The sequence below is a fragment of the Anopheles marshallii genome, chromosome 2 (genome assembly GCF_943734725.1).
Source record: "Anopheles marshallii chromosome 2, idAnoMarsDA_429_01, whole genome shotgun sequence".
In the NCBI taxonomy this organism is placed as follows: Eukaryota; Metazoa; Arthropoda; class Insecta; order Diptera; family Culicidae; genus Anopheles; species Anopheles marshallii.
Genome location: NC_071326.1, coordinates 57,780,448 through 57,801,307, shown reverse-complemented (window position 1 = coordinate 57,801,307; position 20,860 = coordinate 57,780,448). Strand labels below are relative to the sequence as shown.

The following is a 20,860-nucleotide window of genomic DNA, read 5'->3' as shown; positions in this document are numbered from 1 at the left end:
TAACCCATTATTTGCTAAGAGGCTGATATACACCTTTTCGTACCCATGATAGGCCAGACGATGGGGGTGTCGTCACTTCCGGTCCTCTGTTTTCTTTCATTGACTGTAGTGCTGGTCCATGAACGTCCGGGTTGAATCGATCGAAACTTATATAGAACCGATCCGGATGTGCGGGCAGTTCGTACAGTTTTTGCTGGCTTTCATCTACACATTGCTCGACTCGTATCAGAAAATCGGTACGATTTTCCAACAGCAATTCGTACGCTTCGTTATTAGCCAAGTGATCCGTACGTATCGTGTGGCTGTCCAAATTTTGGAGGACGGACTGTACAAATTTCAACATTTGCCAGATGTGATTATCACCATATTGCCATTTGGGAAACGCTTCCGAAAGGTCAAGTACTCCGTCGTTGGGATTGATTAGTGGATGAAACACATCGCTTTGAAACGTTACGACCTGCAGAACAATAATAAATATTTTATACTCTTTTCAAAATCACGCTATGTAGAGCTAAAGTGATACTTACTGGAACGGTACTGTCGTTAGGGAATCGGTTCGGAAAAGTTATGGTAAACCGGAATACTCCATCTTTGTACACTCCACATCGCACAAATATAACGCCAAACCAAACTGGAACGATAGCAAAACAAAATATTGTAAGTAGTACTCTTCTGGTTGCATATTTAACAATAAAAAATCTACACGCGGAAGTTTGTAATCACTTACGGAAGGGATTTTCGAACGAAGGAGTTACGTAAATACCACCAAGATCTTCACTTTGAAGTCTTTCGCTGGAAGAAAATTTCGATGAAATGAATGGTAAGAATGTGTCGAACGGACAAATATTCTACGGATTACTCACTATTCGGCTAAAATTTTGTACTCTTGTAGGACTGTTTCCAAAAGCTTATCGTGCGCGTCCAGTGTCATCGCGCTTACAAAGCAAAGTGGCACGAGAGCAGTTTTACTAAACTATCGCTGAAACTGTTTCGCGGCTGCTTAATGACTGCACGGGGGTTCAATTTGTACTTTCGTTGCCTTTCTTCGAGCTACAAGCACTCATTGTACTATATCATAATGAAAAGTTCGTGAACAACCTAACGCGCTTAAAAATATAATCAAAACAAACATCTGATTGCTGAATGCTCATAAAATCCTTTGACGTTTGCTTTTCAGCAAACGTGAACACACACATGCACATTATGCTGATATATTATCGTAAACATTGAGAAGAGCATTTAAAAATCGCATGGATGACAACGCTTTAAAACAGTTTCAACATTTCACTTGATGAACGATGGCACTTGATGATTTTGGAAAACTTGTTAGCCATTTTATGGACTTTTCATTATACTGATGAGTGCTATTAATATTTGCCCAGAATCTCTGAAATGACAGAATCAAGCTGCCAAAAGAAAAAGATAAATAATCTCCCGTCAAAATCACGTTGGTTGACTCACAATATATCGTGTGTCCCGCATGCATCGCTGACTTTTTATAGTGGGTCTAGCTAAAAGTAGCGCTTTTCTGACCGCAAGTAGTCGTGTTCAAAAGGGAAAACAAATACGCCAAATAGAAACATAAGTGTAATAACTGTATTTACTGAACATTCAACTACACTAAAATCTTGCATTAGCTACTCTTCAGATATGCAGGCAAGTTAAGAAAACAGACCATTTATGGTAGCAAAACTATGGCAAAATGCTCATTGGATCACTGACCTCGTTTGTTGCATCTGTTCATTTTAGGATCCCAACGAAGATACCGAGTGGAATGATATTCTCCGCACCAAGGGCATTATACCACAAAAGCCCAAAGAAAAAGAAATTACCGAAGATGAAATCATTGGTATGATCGAAAGCACCATTGCGAAAAAGCAGAACGGGAAAGATTTATCCCAGCTCGAACTAGATGAGCTGGATGAGTTGGAGGACTCGGAGGACGAGGAAGTGCTGCAACAGTATCGACAAAAGCGCATCGCGGAAATGCAGGCGGCCGCTACCAAGGCACGTTTTGGCACGGTACGCGAAATTTCGGGCCAGGACTACGTCGAAGAAGTGACAAAAGCAGGCGAAGGCATCTACGTGGTGTTACACCTTTATAGCCGAGGTGTGCCGTTCTGTGCGTTGATCAACCAGCACCTAACACAGCTGGCTATCGCTTTTCCGATGACAAAGTTTGTCCGTGCAATCGCTACCACGTGTATTGCAAACTACCCGGAACGGAACGTCCCGACCATATTCGTTTACTTCGAAGGCCAGCTGAAGAAACAATTCATTGGGACAGTGGAACTTGGTGGACCAAATCTTGCATGTGATGAGTTGGAATATATGCTCGGGCAAACCAAAGCAATTGAAAGCCAAATTAAGGAAGATCCACGGGAGTCACGGAAGATTAAAGACAAAATGTTTGCAGAACTGTCGGACAATAACGATTGGTAGGAGTTGAGACGTTAAAACATGTCGGCTTTTTTCTACAAAATCTAATAAAGCAATCTGCTATTTATTGACAATAAACACCATAAGCATTTATGTTTATGTGAAGCAATTGATATTTCTTGTTCTAAATGCAGAATTCATGCAAGAAAAAAAAAACTCGTAATATACAATAACTTTTTAAATGCATTCATAACAACTGGATATATAATTTTACATCTATCATTACCTAATTGTGATTACAAATGAAGTTCGATTCACAGTTAAGCAACTAGTCAGCTAACTGTAACTGTATGAGTTAAAAATAAAAAAAATACGATTACTATTTATAAGAAACCGATTTTGCCAATCACTGGAATGAGTTAAACAAACGCAACACTGTTGAACCGAAATATTCTAAAATTTTGTTTGTTTGATATCGTTACCTCCGACATACTGATGAATTTTACATCTTCAACAATTTATCGATATAGTCAGATTGCTTAACAACATACTTGCTACCATCAGTTTTTATTCGTGTCATTCATTACGAAACGAAATCCCATTCTTGCCATTTCTCCCTGCCCACAAACTAATGCTCCATGCATTTGCATTAAAAAAGTCTACGCCAATGAATATGTAATCGTTGTAGATTTATTCCAGGCCCAATCGTTCAATTCTACTCCTACACGTAAGATTTTTTTTCCTACACATAGCCGACACTCTGCTGCAATCTTTTATTCTGGGGAGCTTGCTCACGACTGGACTGTGGTGATTTGGTGGCGGCACCTGGCACGACGTTTTTTTCTTGCTAGCTTACTTACACTCGGTACACCCTAGCATACATTCAGTTGATCAGAACATACAGCAAACATTCTAGCCACCATACCATGTTATGCTGTTCGTGTTAATCTGCTTCACAATATTCTCGTCAACTATTTACTACTGATTACAAGTACATTACCAATTAATAAACATATATTTACCAATAACGCATCCAAATCGGGGGAGCTAATCGTTACGAAAATGGAAAGGAGTAAAAGCAAAAAACGACCCTATCGAATCCCTGGTCCAATAGTTGGAACCTACACTGTTTTGCTCCATTAGAGAAAACAATATAATGTAACTATCCTTTTTGTTTAGCAAACTGTGAGTCGGATCGGTTTAGTAATATTATGCCATTTGATTTTTTTTTATATTTCCTTACATAAGAACAGCTGTCGTGCCTATCGAAGATTTTTTTTAATGATTCATCACCTCACAAAATGAGACACGTAACGAACGTAGTAATTTGACATATCAATACATAAAGCAGCTAGCAAAATGGTTAAATAATATTATTAATATTATTATTCTCTGAAAAAAAAACATTGACAAACGACCGACACCAAGATTAAAGAAGACATCATATGAAGAATAGGGATGCATTAAAACTATGTTGCTCTTCTAACAGTACCAGCTCCCCCTCAATAGATCCGTGATCACTGGAAACACGGCTGAATTCTTAACTTTGAAACTTGTTGCAGGTCTGAATAATGGAGGTTTTCCGCACTGGAACCGTTTCAGGAGTCGGTATCGCTTCGCCCGTGGGAACTTTGTTTGCAAACACCTGCTTCACACCACCTCCCTTCTGCTTAGCCATCTGATAATCGCCAGAATCAAAATACTTCTGACCTTTCTGAAGACGTTTTTGCAGGAACGCTGAATGGCCGCCCAAGCCACGTGGGCCACCCATTCCAACGTTTGAGCCGTATTTAGCCTTCATTTTTTCTTCCTCTTGTTTCTCCAGTTCGCTGACAGACTGTTGCTGCTCCTGAGGATTCTGCAACGGAATTTAAGCAGGATAACGATCAAACGATTGGGCTACGAAAAGTACACTTTAGGCACTCAGAGAACATAATACGGTTCAAAGGACCAAAAGGCAAGTATTGACCAGATAAAATTAAAAAATCTCTTTTCCTACTCACATCCTCGAATTGCTGATCTTCAGCTACTTCAGCAATAGTTGTCTGCTGTTCTGTGCTTTCTTCGGCGCTCATGGTTGTGTGATTATTTGTGGATATAGATAATTCGATCGAATATGTGTTCTTTACTGATGATGGCTGAAACAGATGCAAAAGCAAATTGTTACTATTAATTGTATACCATCATACTAACATACACAATGAAATAGCTTAAAATGACACAAGCTAAATGATGCTGCAAAGTTGCGCTAAGCAATGCTAAGCTAAGTGAGTAAACAGTTAACCAGAACAACTTGTTTCAACTTGTTTAGGGTGGAATTGTATCCTTGTAAAGATGCTTCGATCAAGCGCTGCGTAATGTCCAGTGTACGGCACCCTAATGCTTAGGCATTGAAAATGGATATCCTTGAACCGGTAGCTTTATGACGTTATTGAAAGGTTCAATTAGCTGCCGCTTTGGACATGCATATATTCCTGCATGTTGTTACCCGGTGTATAATTATAAACACTGTTTTAATTGGTTTAAAAAAACGCAGTTTATATTGTACTGTACAACAAAACATTATTTTCTTATCGGTGTGTTTTTGAAGACGTATGACCATGGCTAAGCATAACAGAGTGCAGGCATTTCAAGCAGACGCCGTTTTTTTCTCTTTTATGTTTTACAAAATGTTTCAATGCGTAATAAAGACTATGATAATCCTATATTCAACTAAAGGTACAAGCTCAACGTTTCACATACAGTCCGTCTACTTCTGTATTCTTCAACACATTCCCATCAAACGGATAGGCACGCAGGACGCGAACGAAATCACAATGGAGGACACATACGATATGGATGCCGTAAGCTTGCTTCTTTCGCATACTGGTACGTTAGGTTTGCCCAGCACATTACTTACACTATGATCGTGTTTGCACGGTAGAATAACAATCCGTTTCGCACAGTTTCTTTGTCTACTTTACACAGCGGAACACAATCAGCGACCGTGTTAAAATATAATAGCAAAACCGCAGTACTGCTTGCCGTCTCGTAACTTTTTGTTCGCACTCTTGTTCTAGTTGTCTAGCGTTGCGTTTTTTACGGCCTCGAAAAGATTCCGAAATATGTTTGCTGTTGCCAACCAAGGATGGAACCGATTGCTAATTGTGAATCGATTGTAGTAGCAGTTTGCGTACAGATGTAAGATATCTTGTTTTGCAATTCTCAACAATATTTGTAACAACATTCAACACAAAAAGTTTCGAGAAAAGAAGCTATAGTTGTTCCTAGAAAAATTCACAACAAATGTGGCGAAGAATAGAACTCTCCGATTCAAGCATAAACGCAATACCCGAGAAGATGCCGAAGTAATTCGAAATTGCAATTTGGGCTGCATGCGTTTTCGAACATGAACATTCCAAATGTTGCAACGAGTTTTTTTTATTTGATACTCTTCTATTTACTAGGTTTAATTCAAAGACGTCTTCCGTACAACGTAATATAAAAGTAAAGATTGTTGGTACGTAATTTTCGAAAATATCGATAAAATTGTTAAAATTACGCATTGAATCATGCAAAAGTAATCAAAGAAAATACGGTGTTTAGTTTTAATTTTCAAGCAAAATGTTCGAAATTGCCAAACCAAAGCTAAAATCATTAAACTCGTGAAAGAAAACACGAGATCTGATTTAAACGAGATGTGAAAAACATTTGAACAACAAAATGTTTATGTAAATTTCCATTGCAAAAGTAACGCGAAGCTAAAGTTAATATTTAGGCTGCAATACGAATGTGAAAGAGTGGAAATAGCTATGGAAATAGTATGCTTTGCAATGTGCGTTTGTAACAAACATTGCGATGCCTCCCTGTTTATCTCGCCTTAGCAACGGACGTGTTTTCACAGTTTGTTAATATTCACAGCCTGTTTTTGTGCAAGATGGCTAGCCTCAAAATCGGAAATGATACGGAAGATATGTTTTACGAGAATCTTTCGTTGGGTTTAGCTAAAGTGCTAAGTGAGTATTTCGGTATAGTGTAAATAAATGATGTCGCGATTCATTGATTTTACTTGTAGACAATATTCCAAGAATAACGAACGTAACGTTGGAAAAAAGATTGCCTTGTGAGAAAGCACAAGTTACAGCTTGGGAATCACGACATAATGTGTATTTGCCTGATGATATGAAACGGTTTTACCTTTCGACGGATGGATTTAATTTCTACTGGAGCTACCAATATTCCCGTAAGTAAATGCTTGCCTTAAAGATATCGTTTATACTAATATGTTACAACCTTTATAGCTAACGACATTCGACGTGTCGGTCACATACATTTTCCCCATCTAATACAAATAACACTTGTGAGGGATAACATTGATACTATATTAACCGTCAGCCCAAACACGACCCTCACAGTTCCGCCCATAATCCGTCAGTCCAACTATGTTGATATGAGTACAGGCCATCTGGATCATCTTAATTTAAACTCGAGAAGCAAAATTTTTGAGCTCAGCACGATTGCGAACCTAGCTAAAGTATGTCTAGTTTATGAAACACCTGAAAGCTCTAGTCCTAAAATTTTTCTGCTTGAAACCAACTCGTTACGGTGGCAATTTCTTGCCGAATCATTCACCGAGTATTTGCGAATGAGTATCGCACATCTGGGCTTACCGTACTGGGAACTATGCTTTTCTAGCTGTGGTTTGCCGGCATGGACTGAGCAGCTATTTCTACTGCTAGCGCCCCACTTGTTAGAGAAAAATGATAACCGTAGATTGAAGAATATTGTGTGCATCAATGAAAACCCACCATACAACGTCCTGGATCCTGGCGTGTTTCGGACGAAGTTACGGTGCTCGCGTCAAACACAAAAGATGCGGTTGAACAATTAGTAATATTGTAACATGCGTATATATTATGTGTGTCTAAAACTGCCCGATTTAAGGCTTATTACAAGGAATTTGAACTTGATAACTTTGTGCGTACCTAGTCACACGAATACTAACAAAACGAACATGCGATTGGAAAAATACCGTTTACGAGTTTCCTTGTACATTCTTTCATACTTTACTACTTTTTCGACAGTAATTTATAATTTTTACAAGCAATTTTTTTTGGTTTTTATTGGCCAAAAATTTTTCCATTATATCATACTAATTGACGGTGTCAAAAACGGTGTTCATGGTATAGTTAACGCTGTCGTCAGATAGAGTTTGGCAAACACTAACAGTGTGACCATATAGTAATGGTCATTTCTACTGAACTCAAAACTCCTAAGTTTGGCGATTAAGTGTCGAATAAGCATAATTTTCAATCATGTTTTACGTAAATTGTAATTGAAGTGTAAATTACAAACTCGTTAAAAATAATATTACACAGCTTAGCACAACATAATAACATAATTTTGCCAAAAGAAATTATGCCTATAATTCGACCCCGTTCTGCGAGCATTATTTATTTTAAATACATTGTATAGCGTAGATTTGTACGTTGCCTTCGTCTGTTGTACCAGTGAGCTTCATCCGGACATACAGCACTAGTAGCTAATGCTAGGTAACTTCCCAAACAGTGGATTCTAACGAGTGCCTTGGTCGATTTGGAACTTCTACATGAGCATCGAGTCCATCGCTGAGCCTACTTAAACGTCGCGCCCAACTGCCCCGCATTCCTGTTTTTAGATAATATAACATAATTTATTATGGGAGGCTTTACATACTTAACAATTATTTGAAACGTTTCAATAATTGAATAGATATCTAGCAAACAATAAAAACTTGTAAACATAAGCGCAAAAAGTAACTTTAACATCACTCTAATATTTTAATAAATATATATATTATATCTGGTTTTATGTTTTGACTTACATGTTTCGGCTTACTTACCTTGCCTACTGTTGTTGCTTTGTTCGCGAAGAGTGTGTAAAATATCCTCGTAGTCGGTTTCGCGTGATTTTTTCAATCCATGTTGATATTTGGCTTCTTTCGCTAAGAGCTGTTCGCGTTGCATTTGCGTCTTAACTTCGATCGGTATATCGGGAATAATGAATTGCATAATACCGGTCAAAACGAACACAATATGTTCGAATATAACGACGAACGCCAAGCGCGCTGCAAACACGTGCCAGTAATGTGGACTTAGTCCGTATTGTTCATCAGCTTCTGGACCGTTGCGATAACCCCGGTACTGGCAGGTATCTGGGTCCGATTCCGTCTTGGTACCCCATTCTTCTTTGTAATCAGAAGTGTTGAAAGCTAGCGGGATAGGAGTAGATCATGTCTGTTGTTGATTGAGCGTAATTGTAGAACTAACATTAATAACTTACTTGATAGTGAATGCTCAATATATCCATGCAAGGAAAATTGTGGTGAATAAACATACTTGTAAACCATTCGGGGAATGAAGTCACTAGTGTAAGCAATAACGAAAGCCTGTTAAAAAAGAAACAAATGAAGTGAAAGGCATTCAATACAACAATAAAATTTGTACTTTTTTAAAATGATTTCTCATGCTAAATCTAATAAATTTTAAAATGCAGAAAATACAATGCGAAAGTAATTCATACTCAAAATTCATATTCATAACCTTTGTCCAACATCAAATTGCAACACTATCAGTTAGGATTTAACTAAGATAACGATAAGATAAGAGGTGACACTGGATACAGTTTCAAACCTTCCCTTACGCGATATCGCATACGCCACATGTCTCCTCGAACGGAAGGCTGCAACTGCTCCTTCTTTTAGCACTAACTTCACCTTAAACCGCTTGCAGCACCCCATCTCATTAGTTAAAAAATAGTTGAACTCCGCGAACTTATCTCGCGAGCTTACTCGATTGTAAATTGACACTGCTTACACTGCTGTTGTAGCTTCATTTAAGCTTGGAACTCGCTCTCGGTTTTTAAATGCTCCCCGGACGCCGTTTTTGCCTTAATATATGCTGGATTCAGTCCAGCATATGTAACCAAGGGAATTCACTAATACAGTTTTGATTTGGGCATTCTTTGCTTGAGTCGCATAACGTGCCGTAGAATCACAGAAACCTTCCTTGTGACCATAAAGATAATTTTTTTACAACCGCATCCACCGTATTTGCACTTCTGCGCATAGTGTTTTACACCGCAAAGCCAACACTTTAGTTGCCCTTTAGTAGTCACGACTGCAGGCTTGACAAAACTTCTTTTCTTTGGAACAAACCGTCGCTCACCACGTTTACTTGGTGATGCACTTTTTCGAACTTGACAGAGTCCTTTTCCAAACTCATTAGCCTCTGACATTCCTCATTCAGCTTATCCTTATACGGCTCAGAAGTCGCAACCGTATTCCACTGTTTTTGTCGTCTTGCAGACTACAAACATGCCTTCTATAGCACTTCAGCTGTTCTTCCGAAAGAACCGCCAGTTTAGCTTCTATTACGCTCTTATTGACACGGCAGGAAAACACTACGTAGTCTTCTGTCGTAATCCTCTATTTTCTCATTGCGCAATTGCAAACATTTGTACCTTTTATTTGCAGCTTTCCCACTTCCCCGTTCATGCTCGGCCATCCCCAGCTTCCGTATCTATAAGCGAACTTTAGCGGCACCATCCAACTTCTTCGCAGGTCTTCCTTCCAACTTCCAACTCTAACAGGTCTTCGAATCGCGAAAACCAACCTTCGAAGGTTACTCACTCATCCGGGTTGAACAAAATATCCTTTATCAGGTCAGCAAGCACATCAGTTTCTCCTGCTGATTTATGAATGCTTGCTGCTGTTCCTGCATCATCGTTGTTCATAATGTTTATACGATTTGAGCCGTGGTTTCTCTTGTAACCCTCGTCGCCAGTTAGAATCGCCAGTAGCAACTCCAACAGTTACAATTTACGTTGTTTCGTCCATCATTTTCGGCCACCCGTATATCACTACGTAAGCTTTTGACAAATTTATGTAATTTAATTTCAATTCAATACGCACCACCTAACCATGATCCTTAACTCTGCTGATCAGGTTTATACAAAATCTGGTTACAGCTTCTTCTGTACGGAAGTTCACAGTTCCTATGCGTTGGGAGTATTCATGTTCTGTGTCTACGAAGGCTTCGTTCCACTCCATAACAACATTTGAATAGTGGCACGACGTTAGATGACAGCAGAAGATTTTAGGGTTCTCGTATCACTTCAACAAAGAAAACAGGAAACCTTCTGTAGACAAGTTACTACATATTAAGGGCTGAACGAATGTTGCAACATTCTCACGGTAGATGGTGTAGTTGACGTCGATCAGTATGAAGTCGGGTTCGATCCGGCCTAAGCTAGATTTTGGTCAAGGGATACTAGCCGATCCCGTGAAGGAAAGGCGATTAAAAGGTGAAGGCAGAAAGGCTCTCTTTTCCGTAACAAGCTAAAATAGTTTAATAAAATCGTTGAAAATAGTTGAAAATAGTTAACCAGCTACCACACTCGGTTGTACTCGGTCATAGACATCAATCGGTTCCAGTAGTTTAGAATTTTATTCTGTTGTCGACGTAGTGCTGTTTCTTCCTCCTGTACGATAAAAGATGAAAAGTTGAAGCTCACATTTGCAATTTCAGGCAGCCTCACAGACCTTAACACTGATCGTAATGAATCTTTTCACCGGCAGCTTCAAATTCATCACTTCTGCATAGCGCGACTCCGTCCGCCAAGGAATGTGAATTTCGACAAAGTACGTACGTTCACTGTAATAATGGGTTAAAAAATACTAATCAGCGTTTTTAAAAGCAAATATTCAATTGCCATAACGGTCGTAACATACTCCTGGAGGTAGATAGATTTACATTTCGGTAGTAGTGACCGGCTCACTGTGTTGGCCTTGTGAGCAAATCACATGCCTAATCATGTATTTATTAACAAACTTTAGAAACTTTTACTTTCTTATTTCCTATGGAATATTAAACTTGTGCTTGGCGGTGGATTACAGTAGCCCCGGGAAGTTGCTGGGGCTGGGATCATCTTGAAGGGATCACATCATCCATGACATTGAGACCACATTGAGTGTGTAGCACGAGTGTATCAACGAGTGTAAGCAATCAACTTTAAACTATGTCTACTGAACATTTGAAGAGAAAAATAGAAAATGGGTAATTTTCCTACAACGATTTTGCCGTGATGCAATTTGATGTGAGACACCCTTGAATTTTCTTTATACGATAGCTAGTTACTTACATTTGATACAACAGCAGTGTATGTTATTATTTTCAGTATGCCATACCAAGCACCAATGTCTTGAACGCGTTCAGCCAACGGTCGTCTTGATTGCGTTACCATTTTATATGCGTCTAGCCTTATTTCTGCAATATTGTTCAACAGCGCAAATAATGGTGCCAATGGGAATGCAGCTACGAACAGCGTCACAAATCCATATTGAACGACTTTATGAATGCAAAACGTACGAACGAAATGCGATAAGCGTTACATAAAAATTGTGCTACGCGTAGGAAAAGAACCACTTACTCATTTCCAAATACTCGTCAAATAGAGCTAGTCTGCCGGGATCTTGCAAATGATAGTCTTGCTCCCATGCCATATGCAAATGTGTTTCGTCCTTTGTAAGCTGTTTGTGTTTCCGCTGACGCCACCAATTGTAAAAGGCACTAAAGGAGGAAGTTACAGGTCAGTGACATTCACATATTCAGTGTATTGGTAATTTTCAAGCACTTACGGGAAAAAATATTCCATGAAGTTGTTCCAGCACTGCTTGCCAACCATGATTATAGCTAGTTGAATGCACAATTCACTAAGACATCCGGCCGGATCACAAATATCGCCCTTTAGCCGAAGGAACTCGCTTTTTCTCGCTACATCATCACCGGGATAGTCGTAGAAGCGTCCTTTAAAAAACGCTATGTAGATTAAAGAACTGTAAAAGTTCATGAACTCAAACACGAATATTTTAACCGTGTATGAATCTTCGTACTCTGTCTGCGTCCGTGGATTTTCCATGTTCGTTAGATAAAGGGCTAACTTATGATATATCTGTGTAGTATTAAGAGTATTAATTGGTATTGGTCTGTTGCGTCTTAACCATTTACATACACACCCGGGTGAGTAGCATGATGATAATAAGATTGATTAGCGCCGCGGTCATAGTAGTAAACAGTTTCGCATGCGTTCTAAAGAATGATCCTCCTCCGCTGTAGATGACCGAAACTAGTGAAATTCTATAGATAATGGTTCCCAGAACAGCACCAAGAACGACAGAAATCTGCCAAATTAGAAGAGAAGTATAAAACAAATATTTTGAAACTAAAACGTTATGCAATGGGCAACTAGATTAGCTTCTTGCTCACCACTTACCATGAATAAAACGGCACTAGATGTGGCAATGAAACGCACAGCTCGGGTCCACGTTGGCATGTATGGTTCTTTCTCGCGCGTAACCGGATTGATGCGGAACGTTTTGACAGTTGTTTCGAACTCTGGTCGCATATCTTCTTCGTTTTCGATGTTCTGCAGATCCCATTCCCACACCAAAACCGATTGCTTTCGTTTCCAAAGCTCCAGAAACGTGGTTGCCCAAAAGGACATGAAGATCGCAAAGAACACGGTGGATGGATTGTCAAACAGATATGTAAGCTGGGCAAAGAAACAAGACTCATGAAGTTGCTGATAGCTACACGCTCGATCACACAGTGGACATAATATAGTTTTTCCAGGTCCGTTCTCGTCGCAGATTTCTTTGGTGGGAATGTTATCGCTCGAGTCCATTGACGCGAGTCCGTACAAGAAACAGAACAGTCCAACTATAGCCGGTGCGTAGAGCATTTTGGTGTAGAATCCAAGCCAGCAAAAGTACAGTGCAATTTTGTCTCCAAAATACTTGCGCACGAGACAAAGTGGCTGTTTCTTGTACCATTTGATTGGGCGGGCCCATTCCAGATATAGCAGCCGTCGATCAAACAGTGCTCCAGACGAATGGTCTTTGTCGTAACGACCCTCGTGCAAAGGAAAACAGGCCAGATAGGAGCCATCGTTGAGTAACCGGCGAATCCCCACGTTGTTTACCTTCTCCGTTTCGTCGAACCGCGTTCTCATAAGAATTTGCATCACGATCAGACTTCGCTGGGCGCTTGTATAGGAAGTACAACGATCCTTCACGATGAACTGTTCCTCCGGATTTCCATTCGATGTAGCCGAATAGAAAGAGGGTTCCTTCTCAATGCGTCCATGGTTGTACTCGGTCATAGACATCAATCGGTTCCAGTAGTTTAGAATTTTATTCTGTTGTCGACGTAGTGCTGTTTCTTCCTCCTGTACGATAAAAGATGAAAAGTTGAAGCTCACATTTGCAATTTCAGGCAGCCTCACAGACCTTAACACTGATCGTAATGAATCTTTTCACCGGCAACTTCAAATTCATCACTTCCGCATAGCGCGACTCCGTCCGCCAAGGAATGTGAATTTTGACAAAGTACGTTTTACCATCGAAGGCTTGTGCTTTATCCTCCACCTCAAATTCAAGTCCCTCACGAATGAGATTTTCCTGGAACAGTTTACGTTGATGGCGTTTTAAAGCATCCAACTCGGTCATTACACCCTGATCATCCTCCTCGTAGCATAGCACCATATCAATCTTTCGACGTCCATCGCGAAACATAAGCGACTCAGGATCCAGTCCCTGCAAATGCAGAACAGGGATTGCTCAGAACCAACATTTGTTTAAATGCTTTAAAAATCGATTATTTCCATTTTTAAACTTAAGCAACTTTTTATTGCAATGCGGTAACTACTTGTTTTCATTTATCTTAAGAAAATGTAAAAAAAAAATTTAGCAGGCAATTTTTAGAAAAGAAACAGAAAATTACTATTTCAATTTTCAAATTTGAAACTCAAAAGCAGAACTTCGTGTTTAATGCAATTACTAGGAAAATGCGTGAAAACCATGAATTTTAATACGAATGAAGCCTGTGAAAAAGTCGGGTTTTCTTACACAAAAATCATGGTAAATGAATTTTTAAAAGTATCATTGCTTTACCATGGGAAAGAAAATCAATGACAACAGTTTTGTTCCAATTTTGATTTCCTATGCAAACGAAGTTATTACAACTTCAAGATTAAAAATTTGTGTTTGCCATAAAAAATCTGCGGGATACCCGGAGATACCTCTGGTGTAAATTTGGTCATTGACAGTACGGTGATACCTGGATTTTTTGGCAGATGTCGTCTTAAAACTTAAGCTTTCTAACTTAAAGCATAATTTGTTCCTATGGCAGGGGGCTCCCTGACCTAGCAGGTCGTTATCATTTCTTACGTGAAGCTTACGAAAAATCTTGAGATGTTGTACAAAATTGCAGTAAATCCGTACGCAAGACTGACTATCTAACTACGTGTAAATTAAGTCAAAGAAAGTTAGCAATGGCAGGCCTCTTGAGGTTGTTGTGCCGATAAAGAAGAAGTTGTTCAAAGAAGCAGAGAGTCTACATTGCGCCGAGTATAATATAACCAATGAAATTTATGTAGTTACTAACTATAATTCAATCTTATTTGTACAATTATTCGTTAACATGTCTTACATACATTATTCATTAACATTTTGTATACACTATTCTTTTCTATTTTTATCGTGTGCGATGCGGGAATACGAGTGGAGTGCCAGAAGTTTGTATGGACTACTGGGAAAAGGCGTTTGTGCACTTTTCGTGCGGAACGCAATAGTCAGTTTCTAATAATAGCCTTCTACATTTCTTCGACTGATTCTTTATGTGTATTTCTATTGATGTAAGGGCAGCAGTTATGATTAATTTAAGGTAATTATTCACGAGGCATAAATGACGTCTTATGATTGTAATAATTATTAGAAAATACACTGTAAAATCTTACCTCTTTATCCTGCTGACTGGAGCGCCGTGTGTCTTGTGACTGGTCTGAAGCCTTGCGTAGTTTGAGCAGATTTCGCAGGCTACTCTTACTAAGAGAATTATTTTTATCTACGCTAGTACCACCCACATTTTGACCAGCCTGAGCTGTTCCGCAAATTGGATGATCACCCAGCGGGCTGTGCGTTCCCGTTACTATGCCACAGATTGTGGCAGGATCACGGTCGGTAGCCAGACCGAGCAACTTAGAGGACGATCGTCGGCGTTCGTTGATGATGCTCGTTGTGCTAGAATTGAAACTTTTGTTGAACTCTGAAACGATGTCCGGTGTATCCATTGGAGTGCCAGGAATGTTTTCACTGGCACTAATCTTCGGACCAAAGAGATTGCTGTAAAGGTCGGGACTGGATATGTATTGCAATAATATTAATACGATAACACACTAATAATAATGCCAATTAATTGTGCAGTTAAACTTATTAATTGATTTGTATTTTGCACACAGGAAATAATACCACAAAGGAATGATGCTCAAAATAATCAAGTGATAGAAATAACATAATGTTAGATTCACTTACTAAGCAAATAAGCTAATACAAATTATTCCTCTTGAAATTAAATAAATATGAAAATTAGGAGACATTGTTCACCTTACATTTCGGATATGAATATATCATGAAATAGTGCATAATTTTAAACCTACAGTTCAGAAAGAGAAAGTGCCTATTTTACCTACGGCTAGGCTCCTCTGCGCCATATGATGGAACAATTTCTTCGCGAGACAGACGATCCTCTGTTTGGAGCCACTTCTCTACCGGTGTCTTTAGCAACGGGCTCTCCATTATATCTTCTAGGGGAGGTAATTTATCAATGAAGTTTGTACCCTTTGGACTTGCATTCGAAACACTACCATTCACCATTGCCGTGTAACCATTTGTGGAGAGTGTGTCAGTTTCTGCCACAACATCCACCGACTTCGGCAGAGTTGTGGAGCTCGGCGAGGCTGTACTATCTTGAGAGGAAGATTGATCGTTACCACTTCCTAAGTCTTGGGCCGTCATGCGATGCATGAAATATTTTGACTTCCCTTGATTGGTCTGTTCGGTGCCATCTCCTGACCCAACGCCAACCGCAGCCATTTCGACTCTTTCACGTTTGTTATAGAGGCCTCCGGGAGCGGAGGTGCCCTGGTTATTAATAGATCTTAAGTTGTCCGTGCTATGTCGCATGAGTACTTGATGTTGGTGGGTCATCTGCTGAGGGTGAAAAACAATCAAAATTGCACATAGTAAATACGTTATGTGTATGAAAGTATTGAACCAATACACGAAAGTATTGGTGCACGTAGGTTGGAAATCCAGTGTTGGTTGCGTTTTGGCTCCGGAAAATTCAAGTGGGAATGTATCCTTATGCTCGAATGAAAACCAATTACTCGTAATTTGGGGTTGCAGGATTATCTTGCTATGCTATCGAAAATCGATAATCTCGGAAAGAATTGAACTATAACACTGTAAATGCAGTTCACTGCAATGCAATGAATCTATAGTAAGATATAAATTGAATGTATTGGTAGTGATTACGTCAGGCCTGTTTTTAAATAAATCAAACTATTGCGTACCACATCACACTTTTCATCGAATGTTGCTGGTTGCGCTAGTAGCGTACTAACACACCCTGCGTAGATATTATAATATGTACTTTACCTCGAATTTTTTTTTCTCTTTTCTTCCTACAAAGAGGATTTCAACGACGTATTTTGTAGCATTGCTTGTAAATTAAGAACACTTTCCAAAAGACTGCGAATTTCCTTGATGCGATACTATTTAGTAATCAACTGCAGAATAATAATGTTACGTTTACCATTACCATTTTTGAAATGCAAAAAAATAAGATATTTGAAAAATGTTCTATGATTGTTAAATTTCGACAAATAATATGAACATAAATTAAATAGGATATTTAGCTCGGCCTTTTTGCATTCATAAATTAAACATAGATAATTTATTCCGATCTCGTTAAATACTGGTAATTGCATCAATTTGTGTAAATATAAGAAAACAATTTTCGCATCACTAATATTTTTGGTACATCCATTTGGAGATAAAAAAGTGAAACTAGTAAAAAATCAATCATATTCAACTTCAAAACAACTATTTTATCCCAAACTATATATGCGAGCTTAGCACGGAGATCGTTCGCCAAGATTCTATCGTTCTTCTCTATTTTTGCACTCTTGAATTGGATTGAGCTCATTCAACCGATCGTTTTGGAACTGAGTAATTTTTGTATTGAATGAGCTGGCGGTTATGTTCGTTCCCGTTTATGTGGGAGTTTATGTGGGGATTTCTGACATATTTGGTTGCGGATTCACTAAGAATTAGTACAAATGGGTGACTTTTGTTCGGGCGGCCCAGTGGCATGATGGTAGCGGTGCCGGTCTTCACACGAACGAACCGGACCAAAATCTAATTCCCCGTACGCAGTACTGATTATCCAGCTACGGGCAAATAAAGTCACAGAAAGCCAGGAATAATAGGCCTCTAGACCTACCACTTCAGGTTGTTGTTGCCAATAAAGAAGGTGATTTTTGCTATAATAAAAAGTTTTTTTTTTAAATTGTGTTCCTATTTGACAACATTTTGTGTGCAAAATAATTTTAAATGGCACTAGGGTAAGCGTACCACTATTTGGTGCTAGTAGCAATATGGGTAGTAGTGGAATAAAATGCCATCCCCACGACAAACCAAACGTAATTGAGATATTTATAGTAATACGTAATATGTGGTTGTCTATGATTCGTTTAAAACACAAATGGCCTTATTTTGTGCTAAAATGGCTTAAATATTGAACTTTTGCAAACAGGCTGCAAGATCATGCAGAATTTCTTAAGATGTCGTAAAGAAACTCACCTTTATCTTAAGGCTATAACTAACACGGCTATAACTAAAAGCAATAAAATCATATGAAATCTTCATAAATATGCTAAAAAATATTGATTTTTGCAAATAAACGCTATTTGAGCCATAGTGGCGCTATTGGTACCAAACAATTGGCATGTTCCTATAGTTTTCGTAGTAGCAATAGCTCATGTCAACAAAATGAAGCGACAATAGCAGATAACTAGGATTACGTAATAAACAAATCAGTGGACGGGATTGGATTTACGGGATGTAACAGTCTTGCATTTCTTGCCATTTGAAGGAAAAATTGACGTCAAGATTTAGGAAAAAAATGCACACCCGTCCTACGGAAGATGAAGAACGAATCTGGATCATTGCCTAATTGCTTAGGCAAAGTGTTCGGGATAAAGTGATGAACAAAAAATAGCACCACTATTGGTACATGATACCACCACAACAGTAACAATACTACCATTGTAGGTACAATACACCATGTACGTAAAAGGGATTTTTTTACGTTAAATTCGCTATGTTTAATGGTGGATACCGTTATTTTTTAAGAGCAAAACTTTGAAACAATGATATTGGCTCCTCCCAAGGATCTTCATCAAGTTCCCAAAATAAAAATTATTTTAGCATGAAGGATAATCATAAAGCTTTGCATGTAAATTTGTTTAAAGCATTTGATAATTTTTTAAACTTTCGAAAAAAATTGAAAATGTGTTAAACGAACTAATGTGCTCATTCAAAATACAGTTTTTTCCCGAGTTACGCGACACTCGAGTTACGCGAGTTCGAGATACGCGAATCCCAAAATTTTGACAATTCATGTAATTTTGTATGTGGAATTGAAGTTTGTATATGTCAAATTTCAAATTTTTCCCAAATATTCGTTCTAATTTATATTTATATTCTAATAAATAAAAATTTTTCATCTGTCTCTACCGCTCAGCTCACCACTCAAGGCTTTCTGAACAGTTTTGCTTTAAAACGACTTTAATGTTAATTCATCATTAATGTTCTTTACTCTGTTCTAGCTGCATCGGAGTACATCATAATCCGCTTTTGAGATAATTATCAATGACTTTATCATTTTACAATCGAAATAAATTGTAATTGCTTATAGACTCACAGAAAAAAAACACAATAGTTGGTGTAGTAATTCTGTAAGATTCTGTTTCGTTTGAAAGATTGACGGAAGGAAGTGAAGGAGTAAGAATGTAACCAGAATCGCGGAAAGGCATAACATGCCTCTTTATGTCTATTTGGACGGTGGTAAGTTAAAAACGAGATAGTTGTGTGTTTAGAATAGATAATGTTTAATTTGTGAACCATACTGACGATGTTTTAAGTATTGAGGTGTGATGAAAAAATGTGCAAAGATGCTTTAAATGTCCGTAATTGGATCCAAAACGGTACCTTAGCATTTTGGTTCTATTGATATTGGATATATATTGATTTAATGAGGGTAATAATTTTAAAATGGTTGGTTTAAAAATAAGAAATAATGAATCTTTACAATTGTATATTGCAAAAATTCCAATATTGCAACATTTGTTTTCTCGTAAGTGCAGCCGGGCCCGAGATCCTGCAATTCCATACTTTTATTGGATACTCCTTTATATATTTTGTTTCCTTACCTTGACATTTTGACAACTATCGTTAACTGTTCCGTTTCTATCGAAAGCAGCTACGCAGAGTCGTTCATAAACGTGAGCACATGAGTCCTGACTGTATCGGCGACCTCGCGGTTTCCCAATAGGACTGGAATGTATTGTCCTAGAACCTATCGTCAGTTTTTCTGTTTTAGTATGTTCGTTGCACGGTTGTTCCTGTTGCACAATAAAGTTCGGCAATGGTATGTCTAAATGAGCATCAACGTGTAGTTTTAAATTCTTATGAATTTCCTCAAAATTGTTGGTAGCCATACGAGAAGATACTGAATCAAAAGATCGACTTTCAGTAGAATTGGAGATAAGTGCGTAACCGTTGGAAGAGGACGAATCGTTTCGTTTGTTCCAACGTTGCTTTGTTTTGATGCAGTTTGAAGCTCGTTCTTTTGCACTATTTGATACTACAGCTATTGCATTGCTAGAACAGCTACATATCTGTCTCATGTGCAATAATGTGTTACATTCGCACGCAGATTTGGGAGAGAGGTAGGTAAAAGCACGTGACTCTCTGCAGCTCCGTGATCTTTGTTCGTTCATTCCAAGTGAAACCGTGCTATTTGATTCCTCTGTTTACATTTCCAACCGCACTTTTTTAAATTAACGTCCGATAGAATCATACGGTAAATAATACTGGCACAACACTGCTCGTACATGTTTAGAAATGGTTCACTTGTCTTCGTAAACGTCGTCTTCTTCGCTCCAATCACCCTCGTTATTCACGTAGCGGGGCGGAGCGAATGCATTTACTGCTTAAATCATTTACAATCTATCGATCGGTGAACGGTCATCTGCGATTTTTACTGCATGTGAGCATATGTACTGTAAAATTTTTTTCCTTACGATTCTTAGCTGCTTATAACATTGGAATAATAATTACAGCTATTTTACGTTAGCAACTAGCAAGTTGCAACCACTTCTATGTTCCCAATAGTGCATTATCGACGATGGATAAGTTAACAATAAAGCTATAGTTAACTCCACTAACCGCAGTATACTTTACACATGTTGTATTGTATTTGGCACAACTGATATTATGTATTTTATCAGTGAATTTCACTATCGGTTGTCACTATTAGTCACTATTGAATTGTAAACATTA

At 38.5% G+C, this 20,860-nt stretch overlaps 5 protein-coding genes across 5 annotated transcripts; 2 read left to right on the top strand and 3 right to left on the bottom strand.

Annotated features, from left to right (window-relative positions):
• Positions 1–7: 7 nt before the first annotated feature.
• LOC128706704 (protein crossbronx homolog) lies at positions 8–931 on the bottom strand. The gene is made up of 4 exons (XM_053801645.1): positions 864–931; positions 728–792; positions 528–631; positions 8–457 (listed from the first exon to the last, which is right to left on the bottom strand). The coding sequence occupies exons 1-4, from the start codon at positions 929–931 to the stop codon at positions 8–10; spliced, it is 687 nt and encodes a 228-aa protein (XP_053657620.1).
• A 719-nt stretch (positions 932–1,650) lies between these two features.
• Positions 1,651–2,442, top strand: LOC128718228 (viral IAP-associated factor homolog). Its single transcript, XM_053811893.1, has 2 exons — positions 1,651–1,656; positions 1,750–2,442. The coding sequence occupies exons 1-2, from the start codon at positions 1,651–1,653 to the stop codon at positions 2,440–2,442; spliced, it is 699 nt and encodes a 232-aa protein (XP_053667868.1).
• Positions 2,443–3,919: 1,477 nt separating this feature from the next.
• Positions 3,920–4,454, bottom strand: LOC128706724 (alpha-endosulfine). Its single transcript, XM_053801667.1, has 2 exons — positions 4,383–4,454; positions 3,920–4,237 (listed from the first exon to the last, which is right to left on the bottom strand). Exons 1-2 carry the CDS (start codon positions 4,452–4,454, stop codon positions 3,920–3,922), a joined length of 390 nt encoding a protein of 129 aa, XP_053657642.1.
• Positions 4,455–6,181: 1,727 nt separating this feature from the next.
• On the top strand, positions 6,182–7,249 carry LOC128707964 (tubulin polyglutamylase complex subunit 2). The gene is given in 3 exon segments (XM_053802921.1): positions 6,182–6,374; positions 6,434–6,601; positions 6,660–7,249. Coding segments are annotated over 3 exon segments (951 nt in total).
• A 657-nt stretch (positions 7,250–7,906) lies between these two features.
• On the bottom strand, positions 7,907–20,298 carry LOC128709988 (anoctamin-4). Its single transcript, XM_053805026.1, has 12 exons — positions 19,729–20,298; positions 15,921–16,444; positions 15,193–15,592; positions 13,685–13,990; positions 12,670–13,623; positions 12,413–12,577; positions 12,035–12,348; positions 11,827–11,966; positions 11,539–11,744; positions 8,680–8,785; positions 8,240–8,608; positions 7,907–8,025 (listed from the first exon to the last, which is right to left on the bottom strand). The coding sequence occupies exons 1-12, from the start codon at positions 20,296–20,298 to the stop codon at positions 7,907–7,909; spliced, it is 4,173 nt and encodes a 1,390-aa protein (XP_053661001.1).
• Positions 20,299–20,860: the final 562 nt, after the last annotated feature.